This window comes from Chiloscyllium plagiosum, chromosome 38 (genome assembly GCF_004010195.1).
Source record: "Chiloscyllium plagiosum isolate BGI_BamShark_2017 chromosome 38, ASM401019v2, whole genome shotgun sequence".
NCBI classification, from domain to species: Eukaryota; Metazoa; Chordata; class Chondrichthyes; order Orectolobiformes; family Hemiscylliidae; genus Chiloscyllium; species Chiloscyllium plagiosum.
The window spans coordinates 1,617,021-1,639,079 of record NC_057747.1 but is presented as its reverse complement, the minus strand read 5'-3'; the positions used below and the strand labels follow the sequence as shown (position 1 = coordinate 1,639,079).

Sequence of the window (22,059 nt, the reverse complement as noted above, 5' to 3'; positions counted from 1 at the left end):
AGGTTTACCAGGATGCTGCCTGGACTGGAGGGCTTATCTTATGAAGAGAGGTTGACTGAGCTCGGACTTTTTTCATTGGAGAAAAGGAGGAGGAGAGGGGACCTAATTGAGCTTTACAAGATAATGAGAGGCATAGATAGAGTCGATAGACGGAGACTATTTCCCAGGGCAGAAATGGCTAACATGAGGGGTCATAGTTTTAAGCTGGTTGGAGGAAAGTATAGAGGGGATGTCAGAGGCGGGTTCTTTACACAGAGTTGTGAGAACATGGAATGCATTGCCAAGCAGCAGTTGTGGAAGCAAGGTTATTGGGGACATTTAAGAGACTGCTGGACATATGGTCACAGAAATGTGAGGGTGCATACATGAGGATCAATGGTCGGCATAACATCATGGGCTGAAGTGCCTGTTCTGTGCTGTACTGTTCTATGTTCTATTTATTTGAATTACTGAATTTAAATCTTGCAGCTCCCTTGGTGGGATCTGCATAAATTTATTTATTTTGTAAAATAAAATGTCTGCAGACAATTCAGAGTAAATGTAAATTCAACAGAGAGCCTCACTAGGCATGTTGAGGTATTTTGTCAAGAGTTTCTAGCACCTTAAAGGAGAAAAAAGACAGTTAGAGATATATTTGAAAACGTCTGCTGCAGCAGACGAGGACATATCCATCTCGTGCTCCAGAATGAGATGAGTGTGGATGTCTGAGGGTTTTGGGACTGGCAGAGGGTAGAGGTGAAAAGAGACAAGATCATGAAAGGAGTTGAAAACGAAGAGATGAGCATTTCAAAAGCAAGGTATCACTTCACTTTGGGTCCAGACTGTCAACCCAAACTTCTAGTTGACTAACATTAAATAAAATTCTGGAAGTGTTCAAATGGTGTAACAGCATGCATGATGGAAGAAACATAATTACCATTTCCATTTGATAAGCTTTGTTAGGACTGGAATTACTCTGCATTCCTGGCCCTTTAACACAGCCACTAAGCTACTAAGCCCATGGACGTTAATGCAGGCGTATCAGTGGCAATTGTTGTAGGTAGTTTGAGGTGATTGCTCAATAAATGTTTCAATATTAAAGAGAGTTAGTTTAAATATTTTTGTGACACGTTTTGGTGCTAGTTACTGAATTAATTGCAGCAGTGCATGAATCAACGTCCTGTCTCCCTTTGTGTAAAGTAGAAAACCAGGTGTATCAGTTAATGTGTATTATGGTGTGAGAGAACAGATTTGTGTACAATAATTGTGCGATATTATATTACCTCTGGGCCTAATCATTTGATCAAATTAAGCAGATTATTTGGAAAATAAATTTATTTTGGGTAATTTTCTCTTTTTTTAGGTACTTCATCTTCACTTCATTTTGGGCCTACAAGATTTATTATGTTTATGGCTTTATGATGCTAGTCCTGGTTATTCTCTGCATCGTGACAGTCTGTGTGACCATTGTCTGCACTTATTTTCTGCTCAATGCTGAAGATTATAGGTGGTAAGTTGAAGTGCTCCTATCCATCTGTTTAAACCTTGGCAGTAGTTAATCCGACCTGAGTCTGAAATTTATAATAGAGTCATAGTTTGCAACAACTAGAAACTCGGTCCAACTAATCCATGCCGACTAGATATCCTAAACTGATCTAGTCCCATTTGCCAACATTTGGCCCATATTTCTTTCATCCATTCCTCTTCATGTATCCATCTGTGTGTCTTTTAAATGTCTTAATTGTACCTGCCTTCTCCACTTCCTCTGGCCGCTCATTCCATATGTGCACTACTCTCTGCATAAAAAAAGTTGCCCCTTGGGCCATTTTAAATCTTCCCCCTCTCATCTTAAACCTGTGCCATCTAGTTTTGGAATCCCTTACCCTGGCCAAAAGGCCTTGGCTATTCACCCTTTCCATGCCTTTCATGATTTTATAAACCTCTAAGGTCAACTCTCATCCTCTGAAGCTCCAGGGAAGAAAGGCCCAACCTATTCAACCTCTCCCTATAGTTCCAATCCACCAATCCCAGCAACATCCTTATAAATCTTTTCTGATCCCTTTCAAGTTTCACAACAATGTTTCTATAGCAGGGAGACCAGAATGAGCGAATACTGCCACTGTCGTAAGCCATGTTCATAAAGCAATCTGATTCTATCTCATTTTCTGATATATACACTTTTGCAGATGATCTGTAATGTTTTTGTTCAAGTGGCAGTTTATGTAGAAACCTAATCACATTTTATCAGTCTTCGAGAGCTTTGTAGTTGCCCCCACCCCCCCAACCTCGCCTTCCTCATAAAGTGCCACATGCTCACTGCTGTGGACTCCTGGCCTTGCACACAAAATACCCATTTCCTGACATGGTTATTTTGACCTTTAATAATACAAATTTATTTTTAACTTTTTTTTGTGCTAAGTATCCTGCTCAGAGTTTAAACCTCAGATTAAAATCATCATTTAAACATAATGACTGAAAGAGCTGACATTGTACTAGTTACATGTAAAACTGACATTTTGTGTGATAAACATCGTAGGATTCTTTGACATTCATTGCAAAAGCATCAACCTTGAACCATTCACCTCCTTCCCACAGCCTATTGCAATAAAGAGCCCCGTACAGAGCGGGGTCAGACCTTTGCCATGTGACTCTGCTTTTTGAATTAGATGCAGCTTTTCATTCAGGACAAAAAAAATCTATCGCACAAAGATCTGTTTCTAAGACAAGACAGGCATAGCTATCAGAATTTGGACTGGGTTTTACATTATAAAATAACGGCTGGTTTAAAACAATTGTGGCACTGTTCTTTTCTCAAACTAAGCTCCACAGATGAGTGCATTTTCTACCTAAAACTGGTATTGTCCTTGAAGTTTGTCTAGTTTATAGAATGTTTTCATTCTCAATTGCATGCTGGCCATCATTCTTGCTTAATGAGTCATTTTTAAACAATAAACTTGTTGCTATTGCAGGCAGTGGACAAGCTTCCTTTCTGCAGCATCCACTGCAGTCTACGTTTACATGTACTCCTTCTACTACTATTTCTTCAAAACAAAGTAAGCAGTTATATTTTATTTTTCATATTTAAGCAACTGTTCCAAAACAAAGTTGTTCATGTTGTCTGGTATTTTGGAGATTTTAAAGTAAAGTTGGAGCAAATTGGCTTTGGAGTATCTTAAAAAATTTAATCTAGTTTGTTATTTTATTCACCTCTGAACTCTTTTTAAATATATGTCTGATTTTGTCAGAGTAGCACTGTACATTGAATTGACAGCAGTGTTATTATTTGCAGTCTTCAAGGTAAGTAAGATGATCTGCTGTGTTTCACAAACACATTAGAAAGCAAGCTCTAATGTGAAGTCACATAGGAGATAGGAAAACGCTTGGCCAAAGAGGTTGATTGATGCACGTGGCTTAAAGGAGGGGAAAAAAAAGAGGGGTCAGAGGCAGTTCCAGAGCTTAAGGTCCAGGCAGCTTATAGGAAAGCTTAGCAGTGGTGGAGCAATTCAGAACAGGCATATGCGAGAAGTCAAAATTAGAGAAATGTAGATACTTTGTGATTTTTGAGAAGATTTGTGGTTCAGGTTGCAAGTTTGCTCACTGAGCTGGTAGGTTTGTTCTCAGACATTTTGCCATCATGCTAGATAACATCAGTGAACCTCCATTGAAGTGCTGGTGTTCTGTACTGCTTTCTGTTTGTATCTTGGTCTGTTAAGGTGGGTGATATCATTTCCGGTTCTTTTTCTCAGAGGTTGGATCCAACCCAGGCTTTGGGTCTGCCATGTAGATGACACCTTTGTCATCATGAAATGGAACAAATTAGAGGAAACCGATAATATCATTAACAACATCCTTACTGGCATAAATTTCTCAAAAGAGGAAGAGAACAACACCAGACTCTCCTTCCTAGATGTCACAGTGGAACAAACAGTCAATGGACAACTGCAGACCAGGGTCAACAGGAAAGCAACACTGACAGACCAGATACTCAACCACAGGAGCAATCATCCCAACACTCACAAACTGAGCTGCATCAAGACATGATTTAACTGGGCCACAACACACTGCAGCACCCAGGAACTACGACAATCAGAAGCAAAATACCTGTACAGTATATTCAAGAGCAGTGGATACCCGATAAACGCAGTCTGCCGATTCTGAAACAACAAACCCAAACAAGAAGACACAATATGCCCAGAAACTGTAGCCACATTAGAGATGGCTACCAGACTATTCTGACCCTTTGGCATCATGATAGCCCACAAACCTACCAATACACTGAAACAGCTACTGATGAACCTAAAGGACGCTGTACCAACAACCAGCAAAACGAATGTCATTTACAAAATACTCTGCAAGGACTGCAACAAACACTAGATCGGACAGACAGATAAGCAGGATACATGAGCACGAACTAGCCACCAAAAGACATGACACCAGCTATCACTAGTGCACTTACACACAGATGAAGGAGGACACCGTTTCAACTGGGACAGCACATCTAAACAGAGACACACACGGGGATTTCTAGAGGCCTGGCATTCAATAAACTCCATCAATAAACATTATCAGTTTGGACCCCAATTGGACCCCAATCTCTGAGAAAAAGAAGCAGAAGTGATATCACCCACCTTAACAGACAAGACACATAAGTAGAAAGCGGGACAGCACACTAGTGTCTCACCGGAGGCTCACTGGTGATATTACCAAGCATGGAGAAAAACGTCTGAGAACAAACCGACCAGCTCAACCTGAAGTGTTGTGGAGCCAGAGAAGATTTCAGGGATAGGAAAGGAGCAGACTATGAAGAGTTTGAGAACAAGGTTAAGAATTTTAAAATGGAAGTGTTTTAATCAGGTTAACAGCTGAGCAGTCAGTGAGGACAAGGCTGATGAGTGAATAAAGCTTGAGTTAGGAGCAAAGGCAGCCGAGCTCTGGCTGATGTCAAGTTTAGAGTGGTGGAATGTGGGAGGCCGTTTCGGACTACATTGGGGTCATCAAGTCACCTTTGATCAGTCCACAGGATGAATTCTGTTGGAGATAATAAACTCTTGCAACTATAGAAAAAAGTTTCCTCTGAATGCCAGAGTTGAAAAGGTTTACTTTTCATTTAATGTTGCTCCCTGATTACTCGCGAGCATTATATGACATATTTCTCACCTGTAATAATTTCCAAATTTCGACTGTCCTTTAAGTGTTTCCTCATTCGTTCATGGGACATCTCTATGACTCTAAGTGCGAATCATTGGCTGGGCAAGCATTTGTAGCCCATCTCCAGTTACCTTGGAGAAGGTGGTGGTGCTTTATTGCACAATTGCTTTCCTTTGGGTGTATGTGCATCCATAGTTGTTAGGAAGGGAGTTGACATGAAGGGACGACAACATAGTTCTAAATCAGGCTGGTGTATGGCTTGAGGATTTGTAGGTGGTGATCTTCCTTGTCTGTTGCCCTTGTCCTTCGAGCTGGTAGATGTTGCAGGTATGGAAGGTGCTGTCAAAAGACCCTGGGTGAATTGCAGTGCATCTTGCAGACAGCACACACTGTTGCCACTGCATTGGTGAAAGGAGTGAAAGTTGAATGTGGTGAACAAGTTGCCAATCAAGTGAGCTACTTTGTCTTTGATCATGTTGAACTTTGAGTGTGTTTGGAACTACACTCATCTGTGCAAGTGGAACATACTTCATCGCACTCCTGACTTGTGCTTTGTAGATGTGCAGGGTTTGTGGAGAGAGATAAGGTAAATTACTCACCTTTGATTAGTCTTGTAGCCATAGTGTTGGTATGCTTGTCCAGTTTGTGGTCAGTGGTAACCCCTGGATGCTTGTGGAGGGAAATCCAGTGAAGATAATGCCACTGAATATCGTGAAATGTAAATTGTAAAATTATCTTTTATTGCTGACAGTCATTACTTGGCAATTGGGGGGAGAGGTGCATGATTTCCAATGCAATTGAGCAATGTTGTAGTTTTCAGCACAGAGGGGTAATACCTGTATGTAGTGAAGTCTGAAAAATTATGACTAAACCAACTTGGAATTTTTCATTCATGTCTTTATTTCTAAGCCAAGGTATATAATCAACTCCTGTAGATTTGAATGTCTTAATTCCCATTACCTTTGCCTCTATTGCTTAAATTCAATAACATCAGTTTCAGGTTCCCTTCCATGGCAAGTGCTTTATCCTCTTTCACTGTGAAAATCTATTGTCAAAATGCACTGTTGATGCTATATCAGTGTCTGCATTTTTACATGCTCAATGTACTTAGTAAAATGTCTAACCCAATTATATTCACAAGTACCAAAGTTTGAAATGTAGCATTTATGCTTCATATTACCAATGATGCCACATCACCAATTTCTTCGAATTTCTCTCAACTGTATTCCTGTATGCATTGAGCTGTCCACAGATGTTTGAACAGTACCTGCATCAAGTCAATACTGAAACCCGTTGTATCCCTGCGACATCTTCATTTCAAAATTTTAATGTTTTTGAACAAAAGCCATTACATTTGTATTTTGTTTTGGTATAATGATATACTTGTTTGCCTTTCATATAAAGGATATTTTGAATATGTAAGAATAAAAATGCAGAATTTTGTAGGAGAGTTGACATTTACGTGGTAACATCGAGACATACAATTTTGTGTGTTACATATTGAATTTGTGCTACTTGATATTTTATTTTCCCCCCACAACAGGATGTATGGACTGTTTCAAACAGCATTCTATTTTGGATACATGGCAGTATTCAGCACTGCACTTGGGATCATGTGTGGTAAGTATAGTGGAAATATGCAAACCAAGGATAAATTCAAATGCTAAGAAGTTATTGTTGATAAATCCAGAATGGGTTTTACATGGGTTTCATTAAGGTGTGTTCAGGAGGGTTTCCTAACTCAGTACGTTGGCAGGCCGACAAGGGGAGAGGCCATTTTGGATTTGGTGCTCGGCAATGAACCGGGGCAGGTGTCAGATCTTGTGGTGGGAAAGCATTTTGGTGATAGTGACCACAACTGCCTCACATTCTACATATATATGGAGATGGAGAGAAGCAGGCACAATGGGAGGATATTAATTAGGGAAAAGGAAACTATGATGCTTTCAGGCTTGACTTGGGAAGCATGGACTGGGAACAATTGTTCCGTGGAAAGCGCACTGTAGACATGTGGAGACTGTTTAAGGAACAGTTGTTGCAAGTGATGCATAAATGTGTTCCTCTGAGACAGGCAAGAATAAAGGAACCTTGGATGACAAGAGCGGAGGAGCTTCTCGTCAAAAGATAGAAGGCAGCTTACGTAAGGTGGAGGAAGCAAGGGTCTTGCTCAGCTGTAGAGGATTACAGGCAAGTGAGGAAGGAGCTCAAAAATGGTCTGAGGAGAGCCAGGAGGGGGCACAAGAAAGGCTTGGCAGGAAAGATTTGGGAGAATCCAAAGGCACCTTACATGTACGTGAGGAATAAGAGAATGATCAAAGAAAGAATAGGGCAGATCAGGGATAGCATAGGGAACTTGTGTATAGAGTCTGAGGAGGTAGGGGGAGCCCTAAATGAGTTTTTTGCTTCTGTCTTTACTAAAGAAAAGGACCTTGTAGTGGAACGGATAGAGATTGAGGAAGCTGATATGCTGAAAATTTTGACAAACGTTAAGATTGACAAGTCGCCAGGGCCAGACCAAATTTGTCCTTGGCTGCTTTGGGAAATGAGAAATGTGATTGCTTCGCCGCTTGCGAAGATCTTTGCATCCTCGCTCTCCACCGGAGTCGTACCTGAGGACTGGAGGGAGGAAGATGTAATTCCTTTCTCCAAGAAAGGAAATCGGGAAATCCCAGGCAATTACAGATGAGTCAGTCTCACGTCTGTCGTCTGCAAAGTGTTGGAAGGGATTCTGAGGGATAGGATTTATGACCATCTGGAAGAGCATGGCTTGACTAAATGCAGTCAGCATAGCTTTGTGAGGGGCAGGTCACGCCTCACAGATCTTATTGAGTTCTTTGAGGGTATTACTAGACAAGTTGATGAAGGTCGAGCAGTGGATGTGGTGGACATGGACTTCAGTAAGGCATTTGATAAGGTACCCCATGGTAGGCTCGTTCAGAAGGTCAGGAGAAATGGGATACAGGGAAACTTAGCTGTCTGGATACGGAATTGGCTGGTCGACAGAAGACAGCGAATGGTAGTGGAAGGAAAGTATTCTGCATGGAAGTGAGTGGTGGTCCACAGGGCTCTGTCCTTGGGCCTCTACTGTTTGTAATTTTTATTAATGACTTGGATGAGGAGATTGAAGGATGGGTCAGCAAGTTTGCATATGACACAAAGGTTGTAGGAGACGTTGACAATATAGAGGGCTGTTGTAGGCTGCAGCGTGACATTGACAGGATGCAGAGATGGGCTGAGAGGTGGCAGATGGAGTTCAACCTAGATAAATGCGAGGAGATGCAATTTGGTTGGTCGAATTTGAAAGCTGAGTACAGGATTAAGGATAGGATTCTTGGCAGAGTGGAGGAACAGAGGGATCTTGGTGTGCAGGTACATAGATCCCTTAAAATGGCCACCCAAGTGGACAGGGTGGTTAAGAAAGCATATGGTGTTTTGGCTTTCATTAACAGGGGGATTGAGTGTTAAGAGTTATGAGATCTTGTTGCAGCTCTATAAAACTTGGTTAGACCGCACTTGGAATACTGTGTCCAGTTCTGGTCGCCCTATTATAGGAAAGATGTGGATGCTTTGGAGAGGGTTCAGAGGAGGTTTACCAGGATGCTGCCTGGAAAGGAGGGCTTATCTTACAAAGACAGGTTGACTGAGCTCGGACTTTTTTCATTGGAGAAAAGAAGGAAGAGCGGGGACCTAATTGAGGTGTACAAGATAATGAGAGGCATGGATAGCCAGAGACTTTTTTCCAGGGCAGAAACACGAGGGGTCATAGTTTTAATCTGTTTGGTGGAAAGTATAGAGGGGATATTAGAGGCGGGTTCTTTACGCTGAGAGTTGTGAGAGCATGGAATGCGTTGCCAGCAGCAGTTGTGGAAGCGAGGTAATTGGGGATAGTTAAGAGACTGCTTAAATTTGCAGGTTCGTTTACCTTACATGAGGATCAATGGTCAGCACATCAATGGTCAGCTGAAGGGCCTGTTCTGTGCTGTACTGTTCTATGTTCTAAAGCATTTGACAAGGTTCCACATGACAGACTGGTCCAAAAAGCAAAAACCTTTGGGATACAGGGTAATGTGTCACTTTGGATCCAAAGTTGGTTTAGTAACAGGAAATAAAGGGTAATGGTCAATGGCTGCCCTTGCGAATGGAAAGCTGTTTCAAGTGGTGTTCCGCAGGCGTTGATATTGGGACCCGTGCTGTTTGTTTTATACGTTAACGATTTGGACCAGAACATGAGGGGCACAATTGGGAAATGTGCAGATGACACAAAAAATGGCCATGCAGTGGATAGTATAGAAGATAGTGCAAGCTCCAAAATGATATAGATGAGTTGAGCGAATGGGTAGGGAGTTCATTCCTGTCAGCTGGCAGATGGAGTTCAACTCATCAGAGTGTGAGGTAATGCACTTAGGGAGCTCAAACAGTAAAAGGGAATGCACAGTAACAGGAATATACTGAGAAAGGTAGATGAACTGAAAGATATTGGTATGCAAGTGCAAAGGTAGAAATACAGGTAGGATTAAGTAGGCATACAGAATGCTTTTCTTCATCAAAAGAGGTATAAAAGACAAAAGTAATGATGAAACTGAGGCCACACTGGAGTATAGTGTGCAGTTCTGGTCGCCACATTTCAGGAAGAATGTAATTGCTCCGGGGCGAGTGTAGGGAAGATTGTTTCCATGGCTAGAGAATTGTACCTACAAGGGGAGACTGGGGAATTTCGGTTTTCCTTGGAACAAAAAAGGCTAAGGAGTGACATGATTGAGGTATGTAAAATTGTGAGGGGGAGTGTTGCAGTCGACAGGTGGAACCTGTTTCTCTTGGCAGAGACTTCAAAAAACAGGGATCATAGATTCAACTAAATGGCAGAAGGATTGGAGAGGATGTGAAGAAAAATATTTCTACGCAGAGGGTGGTGATACCTGAATTAATAGTGGAGGCAGAGACCTTAACCTCTTTAAAATTACCTGGATCTGTACCTTAAGTGCGAAAGGCTGCATGGCTATAGACTGTGTGCAAGAAGATAGGATTGGAAAGGGCATCTGGGTGTCTTTGGATCAGCACTAAACAGCTGTCTTATCCCAGTAATTACTCTTGTGAACCTTGGTTATGCTGGCTTCCAATGGTAGGGAGACAAAAATGGACACAATATAGTCTGGATGTGGCCTCACCAAAGTCCAGCACAATTGCAGCTGGGCCTCTTTACTCTTGTGTTCCAAACCATTTTCAGCAAAGGTCAATGTATCATTTCCTTTCCTGTTTACTTGTTATACTTGCATGTTAACACTGTGTTCTATGTTTGGAGACACCATCAATTATTCACCATTTTAAAAATGATTGTACTTTTGCAGAAATTACCTCAGCTTCATCTGCAGCTTTCTTATTAGTGCAATTAACCTGTCTATACCTCTCTGCAGATACATTTTTGTTTCTTTCTCATCTTGCTTACCTATCTAAATTTACTCAGTTCATTCTTCCATGACATTAATATAGTTTGTAAATGACTGAGACCCACACACTGTTCCTTGCACAACCCCACTAATAAGTGTGCCAACCTGGAAATGACCCATTTATTCTTTAGCTGTTTTCTGTCCCTTATCTAGTCCTCTGTCCATGCTGCCTTCAAATGGTGTGAGTCAGTTTCTGCAATAATCTATCATATGAGGTGCGATTGAACAGTCAAACTCTGCATAATCACCTGATTTTCCAAGTTTCTAAGACTAAATTTTATTTCAGTATTTTTTCAAAGACTGATGCCAGGTTAACTGGTCATATATGTTCCTGTTTTCTCTCTTCTTCCTTTCTTGAAATAGTGTATTTGGTACCTTCAAATCCACTGGGACCATTCCAAAATTCAATACATTTTGGAAGATCACAACCAATGCGTTGACTATCTCTGCAGACACCCCTTGTGGGCCCTTAAGATGTAAACCATTGGGTCATGGGATTAGTTGACTTTTGGTCCTATTAGTTTTTCTAGTGCTTTTGCTTTACTGAATTTTGTTGTTTAAAGTTCCTTGCTTAAATTAGACTTTTTGACCCCTTTTTCTTGTCAGTTTACTCTGTCCTTTGGCTTCTAAAAACACTACCACTCTCAGACCACCTATTCTTGTACTCTTGGCAACAGTTAAACTACTTTTAATCGAATGCTAACCCCAATGACTATAGTTTGACACACATGGATCACTTTCCATGTGGAGTTTTTAATTTCTCAGTGGAATGTATATGTTATGAGACCTTTTTTTTCTAAATTTTGTCGTTACTTGTTTATTGTCCTTCTATTTTCAGGTTTTTTTTCCCAATCTACTAGTTTAAACTACTTTGGCAGGGGGGTGGGAACCAGAGCGTCTGATCAGAGGAGAGGGTAGTTGTTGAACAGGCAGAAATAGAATGAGCATCTGTCAGGAAGGATACACAGTTGATAGGGCAAAGAGATGGGTTAAAGTGTGTATTTTTCAATGTAAGGAGTGTCAGGAATAAGAGTGATGCACTTAGAGCATGGATCAGTACTTGGAACTACGATGTTGTGGCCATAACAGAGACATGGATTTCACAGGGGCAGGAATGGTTGTTGGATGTCGCAGGATTTAGATCTTTGAAAAAGAACAAGGAGGGGAGTAGCATCAATAAAGCGTGCATCACAGCTGTAACAAAGAAGGTTGTTGAGGGTTTGTTTACTGAGTCAGTATGGGTGGAAGACAGTAACAGGAAAGGAGAGTCACAGATCCCTCCAATAGCAGCAGAGAGATGGAAGAACAGATTGGACAGTAGATCTTGTTCTAGTTGCCTCGTTATAGGAAGGATGTAGATGTTTTAGAGAGGGTACAGAAAAGAATTACCAGGATGCTGCCTAGATTGGAGGGCTTGTCTTATGAAGAGCAGTTGAGTGAGCTCAGGCTTTTCACACTGAAGAGTAGAAGGAAGAGTGGGGACTTGATAGATGTGTCCAAGGTCATGAGAGGCATCGATACAGTAGATACCCAGAGACTTTTTCCCCAGGGCAGAAATGACTGTCACAAAGGGTCATAACTTTAAGGTGATTGGAGGAAGGTTTAGGGGAGATGTCAGAGATAGGTTCTTTATGCAGAGAGTGAAATGAACTGCCAGTGGTAATAGTAGAATCAGAAACGTTAGGGACTTTTAAGCTACTGCTGGACAAGCGCGTAGATGGCAGTAAATTGAGGGGTGTGGAGGTGAGGTTGATCTTAGATTCAGATAAATGCTCGGCACAACATCATGGGCCAAAGGGCCTGAACTGTGCTGTACTGTTCTACGCTCTAACTTAACTAACTCTGCCCACGTACCAATGTACTGATCTTTGTTAAGTCTGGTGCAGAATTATCACGGTATTACAAGAACACATTTTAGTGAGCTGAAGAATTGAGAGCATAAAACAAAGGGGCAGAAGTAGGCCATTCAGCCCAACAAATCTGCTCCACCATTCTGGAATCCGATAATTCGCAACTCCTATTTCCTGTCTTTACTCCCCTCATATCCCTGACTGATTAAAATCAGTCTTGAACATACTTAATCACGCAGTCCCAACAGTCCTCTGCAGTAAACTATTCTACGGATTCGCTATCCTCTCAGGGAAGGGATTGCTCCTCATCTGTCATAAATATATGACTCTTCACTCTGTCCTAGATTCTCCCACAAGAGGAAGCAACTTTTCTCTATCCTGTTAATTTCCCCAAGAATCTTAAATAAAAATCAGAAGATGGTGGAAATCAGAAACAAAAGCAAATTGCTGGAAAAGCTCAACAGGTCTGGCAGCATCTGTAGAGAGAAATCAGAGTTAACGTTTTGGGTCCAGTGACCCTTCCTCAAAACGCAGTTCTGGATGGGAATACCACCACCTGCAAATTTACTTCCAAGTCACTTATCATCCTGACTTGGAAATGACTTGCTGTTCCTTCACTGTGACTGGGTCAAAATCCTTATCCCTCTCCAGCAGCTTTGAGAGTCTACCTACACCACATGGACTGCTAGAGTTCAAGAATGCAGCTTGTCAAGGGCAAGTAGGGGTGAGCAATAAATGCTGACAAAACCAGCAATGTCGCATCCTACTAGGGAATTAAAAAAAGACCATACGCTTAAGAGAATCCCTCCATACCTAGTATATGTGTGGTGAATTTTGTGATACTTCGCTGATTATTTGGTAGCACTGATCCCTGAAAGCACATAACCAAAATATGAAGCAAAAACACAAATTGCTAGAAAAGCTGAACAGGTTTGGCAGCATCTGTGGACAGAAGTCAGAGTTAATGTTTCAGGTTTTTAACCAAAATATGATGCTGAGCACATTGCTGTTTATGGGATCTTGCTGTACTTACAATGACCAGAGGTATACCTCCAACACTACGACAGGAAGTGCGCAACAAAAGTGGCTGTAAAGCAGGTTTGCTCATATTGAGGTTTAAAGTTGCAAATCAGCCTTTCTTTCTATGAACAGAAAAGTCTGTCACTTCATAAAAGCTACTTATAAAATGTTTGGTGTGTCACTAGCAGCATTCACTATCTACCTCCTGCTGCTACATTATGACAGGTCAAATTTTAAGAGATTAGAACAGAACTGAGCCGTCATAAGCATTTTAATTCTGCCATCATTTTACAGATTATCGGATGATCTAAATTGGGAAAGGATAGAGATGTGTACAGCATGGAAACAGACCCTTCGGTCCAACTTATCCACGCCAACCAGATATCCCAACCCAATCTAGTCCCACCAGCTAACACTTGGTCCATATCCCTCTAAACTCTTTCTATTCATATATGTAGAATAAAGACAAGTGCCAGGCCTGTTGAACTTTTCCAGAAATTTGTTTTTGTTTCTGTTTTCCAGCAACGTTTGGTTTTTATTTAAGATTCTTGGGGAAATTAACAAAATAGATAGGGAAAAGTTGTTTCCTCTTGTGGGAGAATCTAGGGACAGAGTCATATATTTATGACAGATGAGGAGTAATCCCTTCCCTTAGAGGATAGTGAATCTGTGGAATAGTTTACTTCCGATCCAGATGCCTTTTAAATTTGTAATTGTACCAGCCTCCACCACTTCCTCTGGAAGCTCATTCCATATACACACTATCCTTTGTGTGAAAAAGTTGCCCCTTGGGTTCCCCACTTAAATTTTTCCCGTCTCACCCTAAACCTATGCCCTCTAGTTTTGGGACTCTCCCACCCCAGGGAAAAGGCCTGAGGTTGGGGGGATCCAGAGCTGGAGGGCAGCGATAGTGTAAATTACAAGTTGCAATTCAAATATATTTAATCCTGGCCTTGATTTGTTCAGTCAAAAACTTCTTTTTCTTCTCAATGATTCAAAAGTCTCTGCGATTTGTATAGTACACCATATGATTGTTGTTGACAGCAATACAGGATTTTACCAAATTGAGCTATTCATAAGGGGGAAAATAAAGGGTCGAGATGAATGGGTTAAAATTAGTTTTTCTATGTGAATTAAATAGTCAAATGAGAGGATGGTCTCTTACCTGTTTTTCATCAGATCAGACTATCCAAGAAATAATATATTTCAGCTAAAATGCATCTCAGTAAAGAGGAAAGATTCTGATAGAGGTATAAGCCAGCCATTGCTAACCAAGGAGATTAAAGTGTGTATTAATTTGAAAGAAAATGCATAAGAGGATATAAAAATTAATGATAGCCCAGAACACTGGGATAAATTCACAATCCAGCAAAACTGACTAAAAGATAATAATGAGAAAATACGCATGATGGTAAACTAGTGAGGAATATAAAAACTGACAATAAGAGCTTCTTGAAATGTATAAGATGGAGAGCGCGGTCAAAATGAACATAGGTCTTGAGAATGAATTTGGGGTGAGAGTTATGAGGAACAAGAAAACGTCAGAGCAGTTAAAACATATGTTTTGCATCGATTCTTATGGTGGAGGATACTTCAAGCATCCCATTAATGCTGAAGAATACAGAGGAGAAATTGAGTACCATCATAGAAGTAGTGTTAGACAAACTGATGGAACTGAAGACAGGCTGGTCCTCTGGCTCTAAAGGCTTCCATCCCAGGATCATGAAAGAGGTAACGGCAGGGATAATGGATGCATTGGTTGTAATTTCTAAATATCCTTGGATTCTGGAGAAGTACCACAGGTTTGGAAGGCTGCCAGTGTCACTCCCTATACAAAAATGGAGGGAGGCATAAAGACAGTAACTGTATGCTGATTAACCTAACATCTATTGTTGGACAAAAGTTGGAATCAATTATTTAAGAAAGTAATAGCACATTTAGAAAATCATAATTTAATCAAGCAGGGTCAACATGGTTTCATGAAAGGGAGATGGTGTCTGACCTATTTATTAGAATATTCCGAGATATCTCAACCACAGTGGATAGAAGGGAAGAGGTACATGCATTGTGTTTGGACTTCCAGAAGGTGTTCAACAAGGTGCCTCATAAAAGATTAAGTTGAGATAAGAGCATATACCGTTGGAGGTAGTATATTGACATGGATAGAGAATGAGCTAATGAGCAGGAAATAGCAAAGGGGAATAATGGGTTGTTTCAGTGTGGCAACCTGTAACCAGTGAGTTCCACTGGGATCAGTACTGGGATCACATCTGTTCACTATATATATTAACAACTTGGAGCAAGGAAGCAAATATACTGTCAATAAATATACCGATCACAGAAAAATAGGTGTAAAGTCAAGTTACAAGAGGGTCTGTTTGCATGCTTACCTTTCTATGACTCTGACTCTATATTGATAGGTCAAGTAAATGGGCAAAAAGTTAGCACATGGAATACATGTGGGAAAATGTGAAGTTGGTCATTTTGGAAAGGATAATAAAAGAACAGTTTCATTTAAGTTGAGAAAAAAACCTGCAGCAAACCAAAACACGCAGATTTGCTGGTAACCAGGATGAAGATTGCGCACTCAATGTTTATGATGTACATAAGCTTTTAATAAATAGGAGCAGAGTGCACCATTCAGTCCCACACCTCTGTTTCGTCATTCATTAAGGCTGTTCTACCTTAACAACACCTTCCTGCGTGATGTCCCTTTTTGTTTAGTTTCTGAAAATCTGTCTGCCTCTCATTTGAATATACTCAACAACTGACCACCTGCAGTTCTCGAGACATGGGAATCCCAAAGAATCTCAATTGTAAATGTAACCCCTCGTTCTGAGGCTGTGATCCCAAATTATGGAATTGTATGCAGTATTCCAGAAGTGGACACACCAAGGCCCTGTACAGCATCTGTAAGTCATCTTTCCCGTAATACCCTAATCTACTTCTATTATCGGATAATATGCCATGATCTTCCTCCTTGATTGCTCTACCAGCATATTAACTTTGAGATTCCTGTGCAAGGACACACGTCTCTTTGAATTTCTCCGTCAGCATTTTAAACAAAAGAAATCTGCTCTTCACAGTGGATCACTTCACACTTTATTCCATTTACCATGATCTTGCCCATTCATTTAAGCCTGCCTACATATCTTTGCAGCCTCTTTGTGTCCTTGCCACCCACTTTCACACTGACTTAGCTTCATCAGCATTACACTTGATTCTCCCCCCTCATTGATAGATTATAAATAGCTGGGACCCAAGCAGCAATTCTTGCATTTTCCTGTTAGTTGCAGTCTGGCAATGTGATTCTCTGTTTTGTCCATTAACCTCATCTGTGGTATGAATTTACAAAGAATTATTGATATCATAAGTGATTGGAAAAAATGCAAATGGACTTGAAAGTAAGCAAATTAAAAGTAATCCATGTGGGACCTAAAATGTATAGAGTACTTGATCAATAGCTAAAAACAGTGGAGGAGCAAAGAGGCTTTGGAGTTCAGGTACATTAAGTGTTACAGACGGGAACAGAAATGCATCAAAAATAATGGAATGCTGGCCTTCATATCTATGAACACGACATAACAGAAAGAGAGATGCTTCAGCTGTAATAACATTACTCAAACCATGAGTTGTCTGAGCAGTTTTAGGCACCACACTTTAGGTGACAGAGATTGACGTTGGAGGAATACAGTATAAGTTTACCTGTATTAAATAACTTGAGTATTTACATAAATTAGCTTTATATTCCTTGGAAGGTAGAAGGTTGAGGGATGCTTTCAGGATATTAAGGAGTGCAGCTGATTGGGGAAGCTTGGTTGAGAGTTCGTAATCCCAAAAAAAAGCCAAATGTTTTAGCAGTGTAATTAGGAAATTCTAATTATGAAGACTTTTTCAAATTTTAGAATTCTCCTCTGCAAATAATGATTGATATTAGATCAATCTGAGAGAGGTTTTCATGAACCAATCAAAGGTAGTAAGAGATAGAGAATAAAGTTGCAGATCCTCATGATGCTGCATATTGGAACCTCCCTGAGACTAATTGGCCTATTGCTCCTCTTTGTTCCTACTATATTACCCCTAACTTCATGAACTCCAATCTAGTATAAATAATCCCTTGCATGGGACCATACCCAGTATGCTCTACATGTGACTCCAGACCCACAGTTTTTGCTGTGACTCCTTGCTTAACTCTTAACTATCCTCTGGGCAATTCGGGATGGTCAATAAATGCTGTTGAGCCAGTGATGTTGTCATGCTATGAAATATGTTTTACAACTTTATAAGCAATGCAATTATTTGAGCTGCAGTGTTAAACCAAGAACACTTCAATGTAGAATATTCAGCATGAATAATATTGTCATCTCATAAATGATCTCGTTGTAAATCAAACTAGCCAATTTACATGACCCTTCAAATGAAGAACTTACCAAAGAATTTCATTGTTTACAGCCTTTACTTTAACACTAATCCAAACCAATGCAAATTACACATGAATGAACAGGGTAATGATGCTTCAAATAAATGTAAATCGTCAATATACAAAGATACATCGTGCCACCAGATCACTCCCTGAACACATGTCCCATGGTGCAGCTAGTTTGTTCCTCAATTTGTTATTTTCTTAATTCATGCAGTTCAAGGGTCCAATGGACAACAGTTTTCACTGAGTTGATTGGGTGCAATAATCATCACTTCTACAAACACACTGCTCCTCTAGCTGTGACAATCCTGATTATATAACTTCCCAGATTTCCTTTTGAACTGAACAACTATTAACACCCTGGTTCAAAGTTTTGGCCTATTCTGAGAAAACATTCACCTCTCTATGATCGGAGTTCTTTTAGAGTTCACGAGATGTTAGATTTTTATTAGCCTGCTTGCACGGTATCTCTTGGAGCACCTGCCTTCTTTTCTTCCCAACCAGAAAGCTAGCTGCCTCCGGCAAATGATTTGCTCCTTCCTGCAAGAGATCTCCTCTTCCCCCCCCCCCCCCACTCCATTTGTCTGTTTGTTTTCGCTGTGTATGTACCAGTATGCTGATCACCTTCGTCCTTCAGCTCCTCTGTGTCCCTACCAGCCCCGCAGCTTTTAATTTCCTTCATTTTGGTCGTGCTTTCCAGTCAAGCTGCATGGAGCAGTATTCCTATCTTTCCACAAATTAATTTGGTTTGACTTATTTATTGTCACATGTATTTTGTTACTAAGTGAGAAGTGTATCATAGTGTTGTCACTGTCCAATTCCTCCTTAAAACACCAAAATAAACCAAAAGATAGATTCCTGAAGAAGGGCTTATGCCCGAAACATCGATTCTCCTGTTCCCTGGATGCTGGCTGACCTGCTGCGCTTTTCCAGCAACACACTTCCAGCAAAAGATAGAACACTAAGGCAGAAAAAGAAAGAAATAGTGTTCAACTTTACAGTCCTTGTTCAGTGCCCCACCATTCTCACTGTGCCACTGCTGCTGGGGTGAGAGTCTCCCTACTCTTCAGTGCTATCTCACCTCCACCGGCATCCTTGCTGGATTTTGTATATGCAGCTGGCACTGATGCTGGGTACTGCACTGGCCCAAGCGTGACTGCCGCTGCCATGAGTCTGTGCTGGGCGCAGGCGGCACCAGGAACTGAAAGTCGCAACAGGCATGAACCAGCAGTAGGACCACCTCGTCAATGCAGAAGCGCTGGGGTCACCTTGGAGTCCACACTGGACTCACTCGCTGCTGCTGATGATAGTCCCTTTGCAAATTCTTGGATCCTAATTTACTTATGACAAGATGGTAAGCCAGCATTCTTAATTCTGCAAGAAATGAACAGTCAGTGACTTGAAAATTCTTGGCAAGTTTCAAGAATGACCTGTGATCTTCAACATTATCAGTTGTCCATTTAGCCTGCACTTTCAACTCAATTGTTTTTGTTATAATTAATGAATGATTTTAGACACCAAAATAGAAACTGAAAGTTGCAGTGTCGGTATGAAACAAATGGTGCCATTATATTTTCAGCTGAAAATAACACGTGAGCATTTGATCAGCTTATTGGCAAATATTAATGGAGTAAGCAGTCACTTAACAAAGTTAAATAAACCATGCTGCAACCAGTCTTTGTCCAGTGCCCTATTCAATCTCTTATTTTTAAAATAGTTGCTGTGGGATTCCATTGACAAATCTAGTGCCTTGTGTAAATGAGTGTTTTTGCATTGTAAAATGTATACTTGAGTAGGGAGTGTGGGCATATATTTGATATTGGCAGCATCAGGCATGAATGTGTTCCCTCCACCCATCATTGCCCTTGTGCCTGGATCTTATTCAGGTGGGTAAGCATCAGAAATGGGCAACATTGGCTGTTCTTTCTCCTCCAATCCAGCAGATTGCAAACTTAGCATGTCTGCTGTGCTGCTTCCACAAGGCATACAAAGGTTAATTTTTCATCAGATGTTGTATAAAAATATGTACTCATCCTGCAAAACAATGTTCTTTATTTCCAGGTGCTGTTGGTTATATGGGAACAAGTGCCTTTGTCCGAAAGATCTACACCAATGTGAAAATTGACTAATGGAAGGCCAGACTCCCAGGGAGCTGAGGATCACTTACTGCTTTTTGTTCATTCAGCTGGAACTTGCACAGTTTAAACTGCAAGGAGACATTGGGTTAACACTGGGTAAAGTGTGGGTTCCATTCATGGAAGCTTAAAGCAACATTTGTTTCCTTTGATCCTGAGTTCGTATTGACTGCTTTAACCAACTGTTCAGCAAAACGCTTGGATTATATGCAGTAAGCATTACTACAATACAGTGCTAATCTTCCCACATAAAACATAGCTTATTAATGAAGAATAGACTAGCTCTCTTCAATGAAGAGGACAAACAGTTTATTTAAAATCATTTGTTCTATTGAGGAGGGAAAAATCTGACTAGTTTAAAGTTATTCAAGCCTCCATTCTGAGATAGTTACCTTTCAAGTGGATCAGAGAGGTGGCTATTGAAAAGCTGACCATTCTGGTTTTTGTGACCGTTACCCAAACCTGCTATGTTTTTGTACTTTATCAATGGGAGCTTATTGCATTTATTTTAATTTGTAAATCTGATACAGTTTATATACTATCTTCAGTAATAGGATGCACATCAGTCATGATTATAATTGGACCAACTCAATATTTGTATCTAAAAGCCAAGTCTGTGATGTGTTATAAATTAGTTCTCCGCTTCAGTCCATCCAAAGAGTGAAGACTAAGGACAGAGATGATCATCTGCACTGAAATTCACAGTAGTTAGCATATAAAACAAACTGGGAGTATGCATTTTGAAAGGCTGGTGATCTGTTAATGGTTTTTATTAGAAAGATCTAAGTGAAATATTTTAATTGGGCGTATAAACTGATTTTTCTTTGTTTTGTTTTCCTTCTCTCCGAGTTAGTCTTGCAGCTTAGTCTTGTTTTATGTTGCGGTGGGAATGAAGGCTTTACTTAAGATAATATGAAAGGGGGTAATAAATGTATATAACCTTATAATGTAACTTTAGGCGTAGAACCCAAATTTATTTGGATGTACAGATTTATTACATAGTACTTTTTCTGATAACAAATTAATTTGGTGTATAAATGTGTGACAATTTTTTGGGTGGCTTTTTACATCTTGCCTGCCATTGCATGAAAATGGTATCTCCATTATACGTGTGGACGTTACTCTGACTTCTTTAGTATTTTTCCAATTCTGTCTCCGAAGGCTCAACAAAATTGTAATTTAGGACCTAAAATTTTGTTAATCCGACCTGAGCACTCAACACGTGCATCATCTGGAGCGTTACTGCTTGAAGGAATGTTCAGGAATAATGAAAACAATAAAAACTTTTCAGACATAAGATTTGCTGTCCTCCTTAAAGTGAAATGGTTGCTCACAGAATACAAACTGATACCATGAAAAATAGATCTTTGGTATTACAAATCTCACCCATAAAGAGAGTTGCTGGAAAACATGGTGGTGTTTGACAGGATTGAGGCCTTATTATAACACAACGGAAGGAAGAACCAGTGAAGCTGAAAAGTAAAGTGGTAAACTTGCCATAGTCCCAGAGGGACTTTGCATTCATTAATTCATTAGCGATAATTGGTGGTGAGTTTAATTTGAGGGTCACCACACATCAGGCAAGGTTGAAAAGGCAGGGCTTCCATTGGTGATTTCAGTTGCTATGGGAATTAAACCTCTTAGAATCTGTTAGAAATTCTTTGAGGAAGTAACTTGCAAGTTAGAAGAAGGAGAGCCAGTGGATGCGATTTATTTGGATTTCCAGAAGGCCATTGATAAGGTGCCACATGGGAGGCTGCTAAATAAGATAAGCCCATTGTGTTAGGGGCAAGATACTGGCATGGATAGAGGATTGGCTGACTGGCAGAAAATAGGGAATGGGGATAGAGTCATAGAGATGTACAGCACAGAAACGGACCCTTCGGTCCAATCCATCCATGCTGACCAGATATCCCAACCCAATCTAGTCCCACCTGCCAGCACCTGGCTCCTATCCCTCCAAACCCTTCCTATTCATATACCCATCCAAATACCTTTTAAATGTTGCAATTTACCAGCCTCCACCACTTCCTCTAGCAGCTCATTCCATACACTTACCA

General features: G+C 40.5%; 1 protein-coding gene across 1 annotated transcript in view; it reads left to right on the top strand.

The window, feature by feature from the left end:
• tm9sf3 (transmembrane 9 superfamily member 3) overlaps nucleotides 1-21,296 on the top strand; it is a 153,997-nt gene extending 132,701 nt beyond the window's left edge. Inside the window, exons 12-15 of the mRNA XM_043678647.1 lie at nucleotides 1,343-1,489; nucleotides 2,949-3,032; nucleotides 6,671-6,747; nucleotides 19,926-21,296. Coding sequence (XP_043534582.1) covers nucleotides 1,343-1,489; nucleotides 2,949-3,032; nucleotides 6,671-6,747; nucleotides 19,926-19,993 — 376 coding nt within the window. The 3' untranslated portion in view covers nucleotides 19,994-21,296. The remainder of the gene's footprint in view (nucleotides 1-1,342; nucleotides 1,490-2,948; nucleotides 3,033-6,670; nucleotides 6,748-19,925) is intronic.
• Nucleotides 21,297-22,059: the final 763 nt, after the last annotated feature.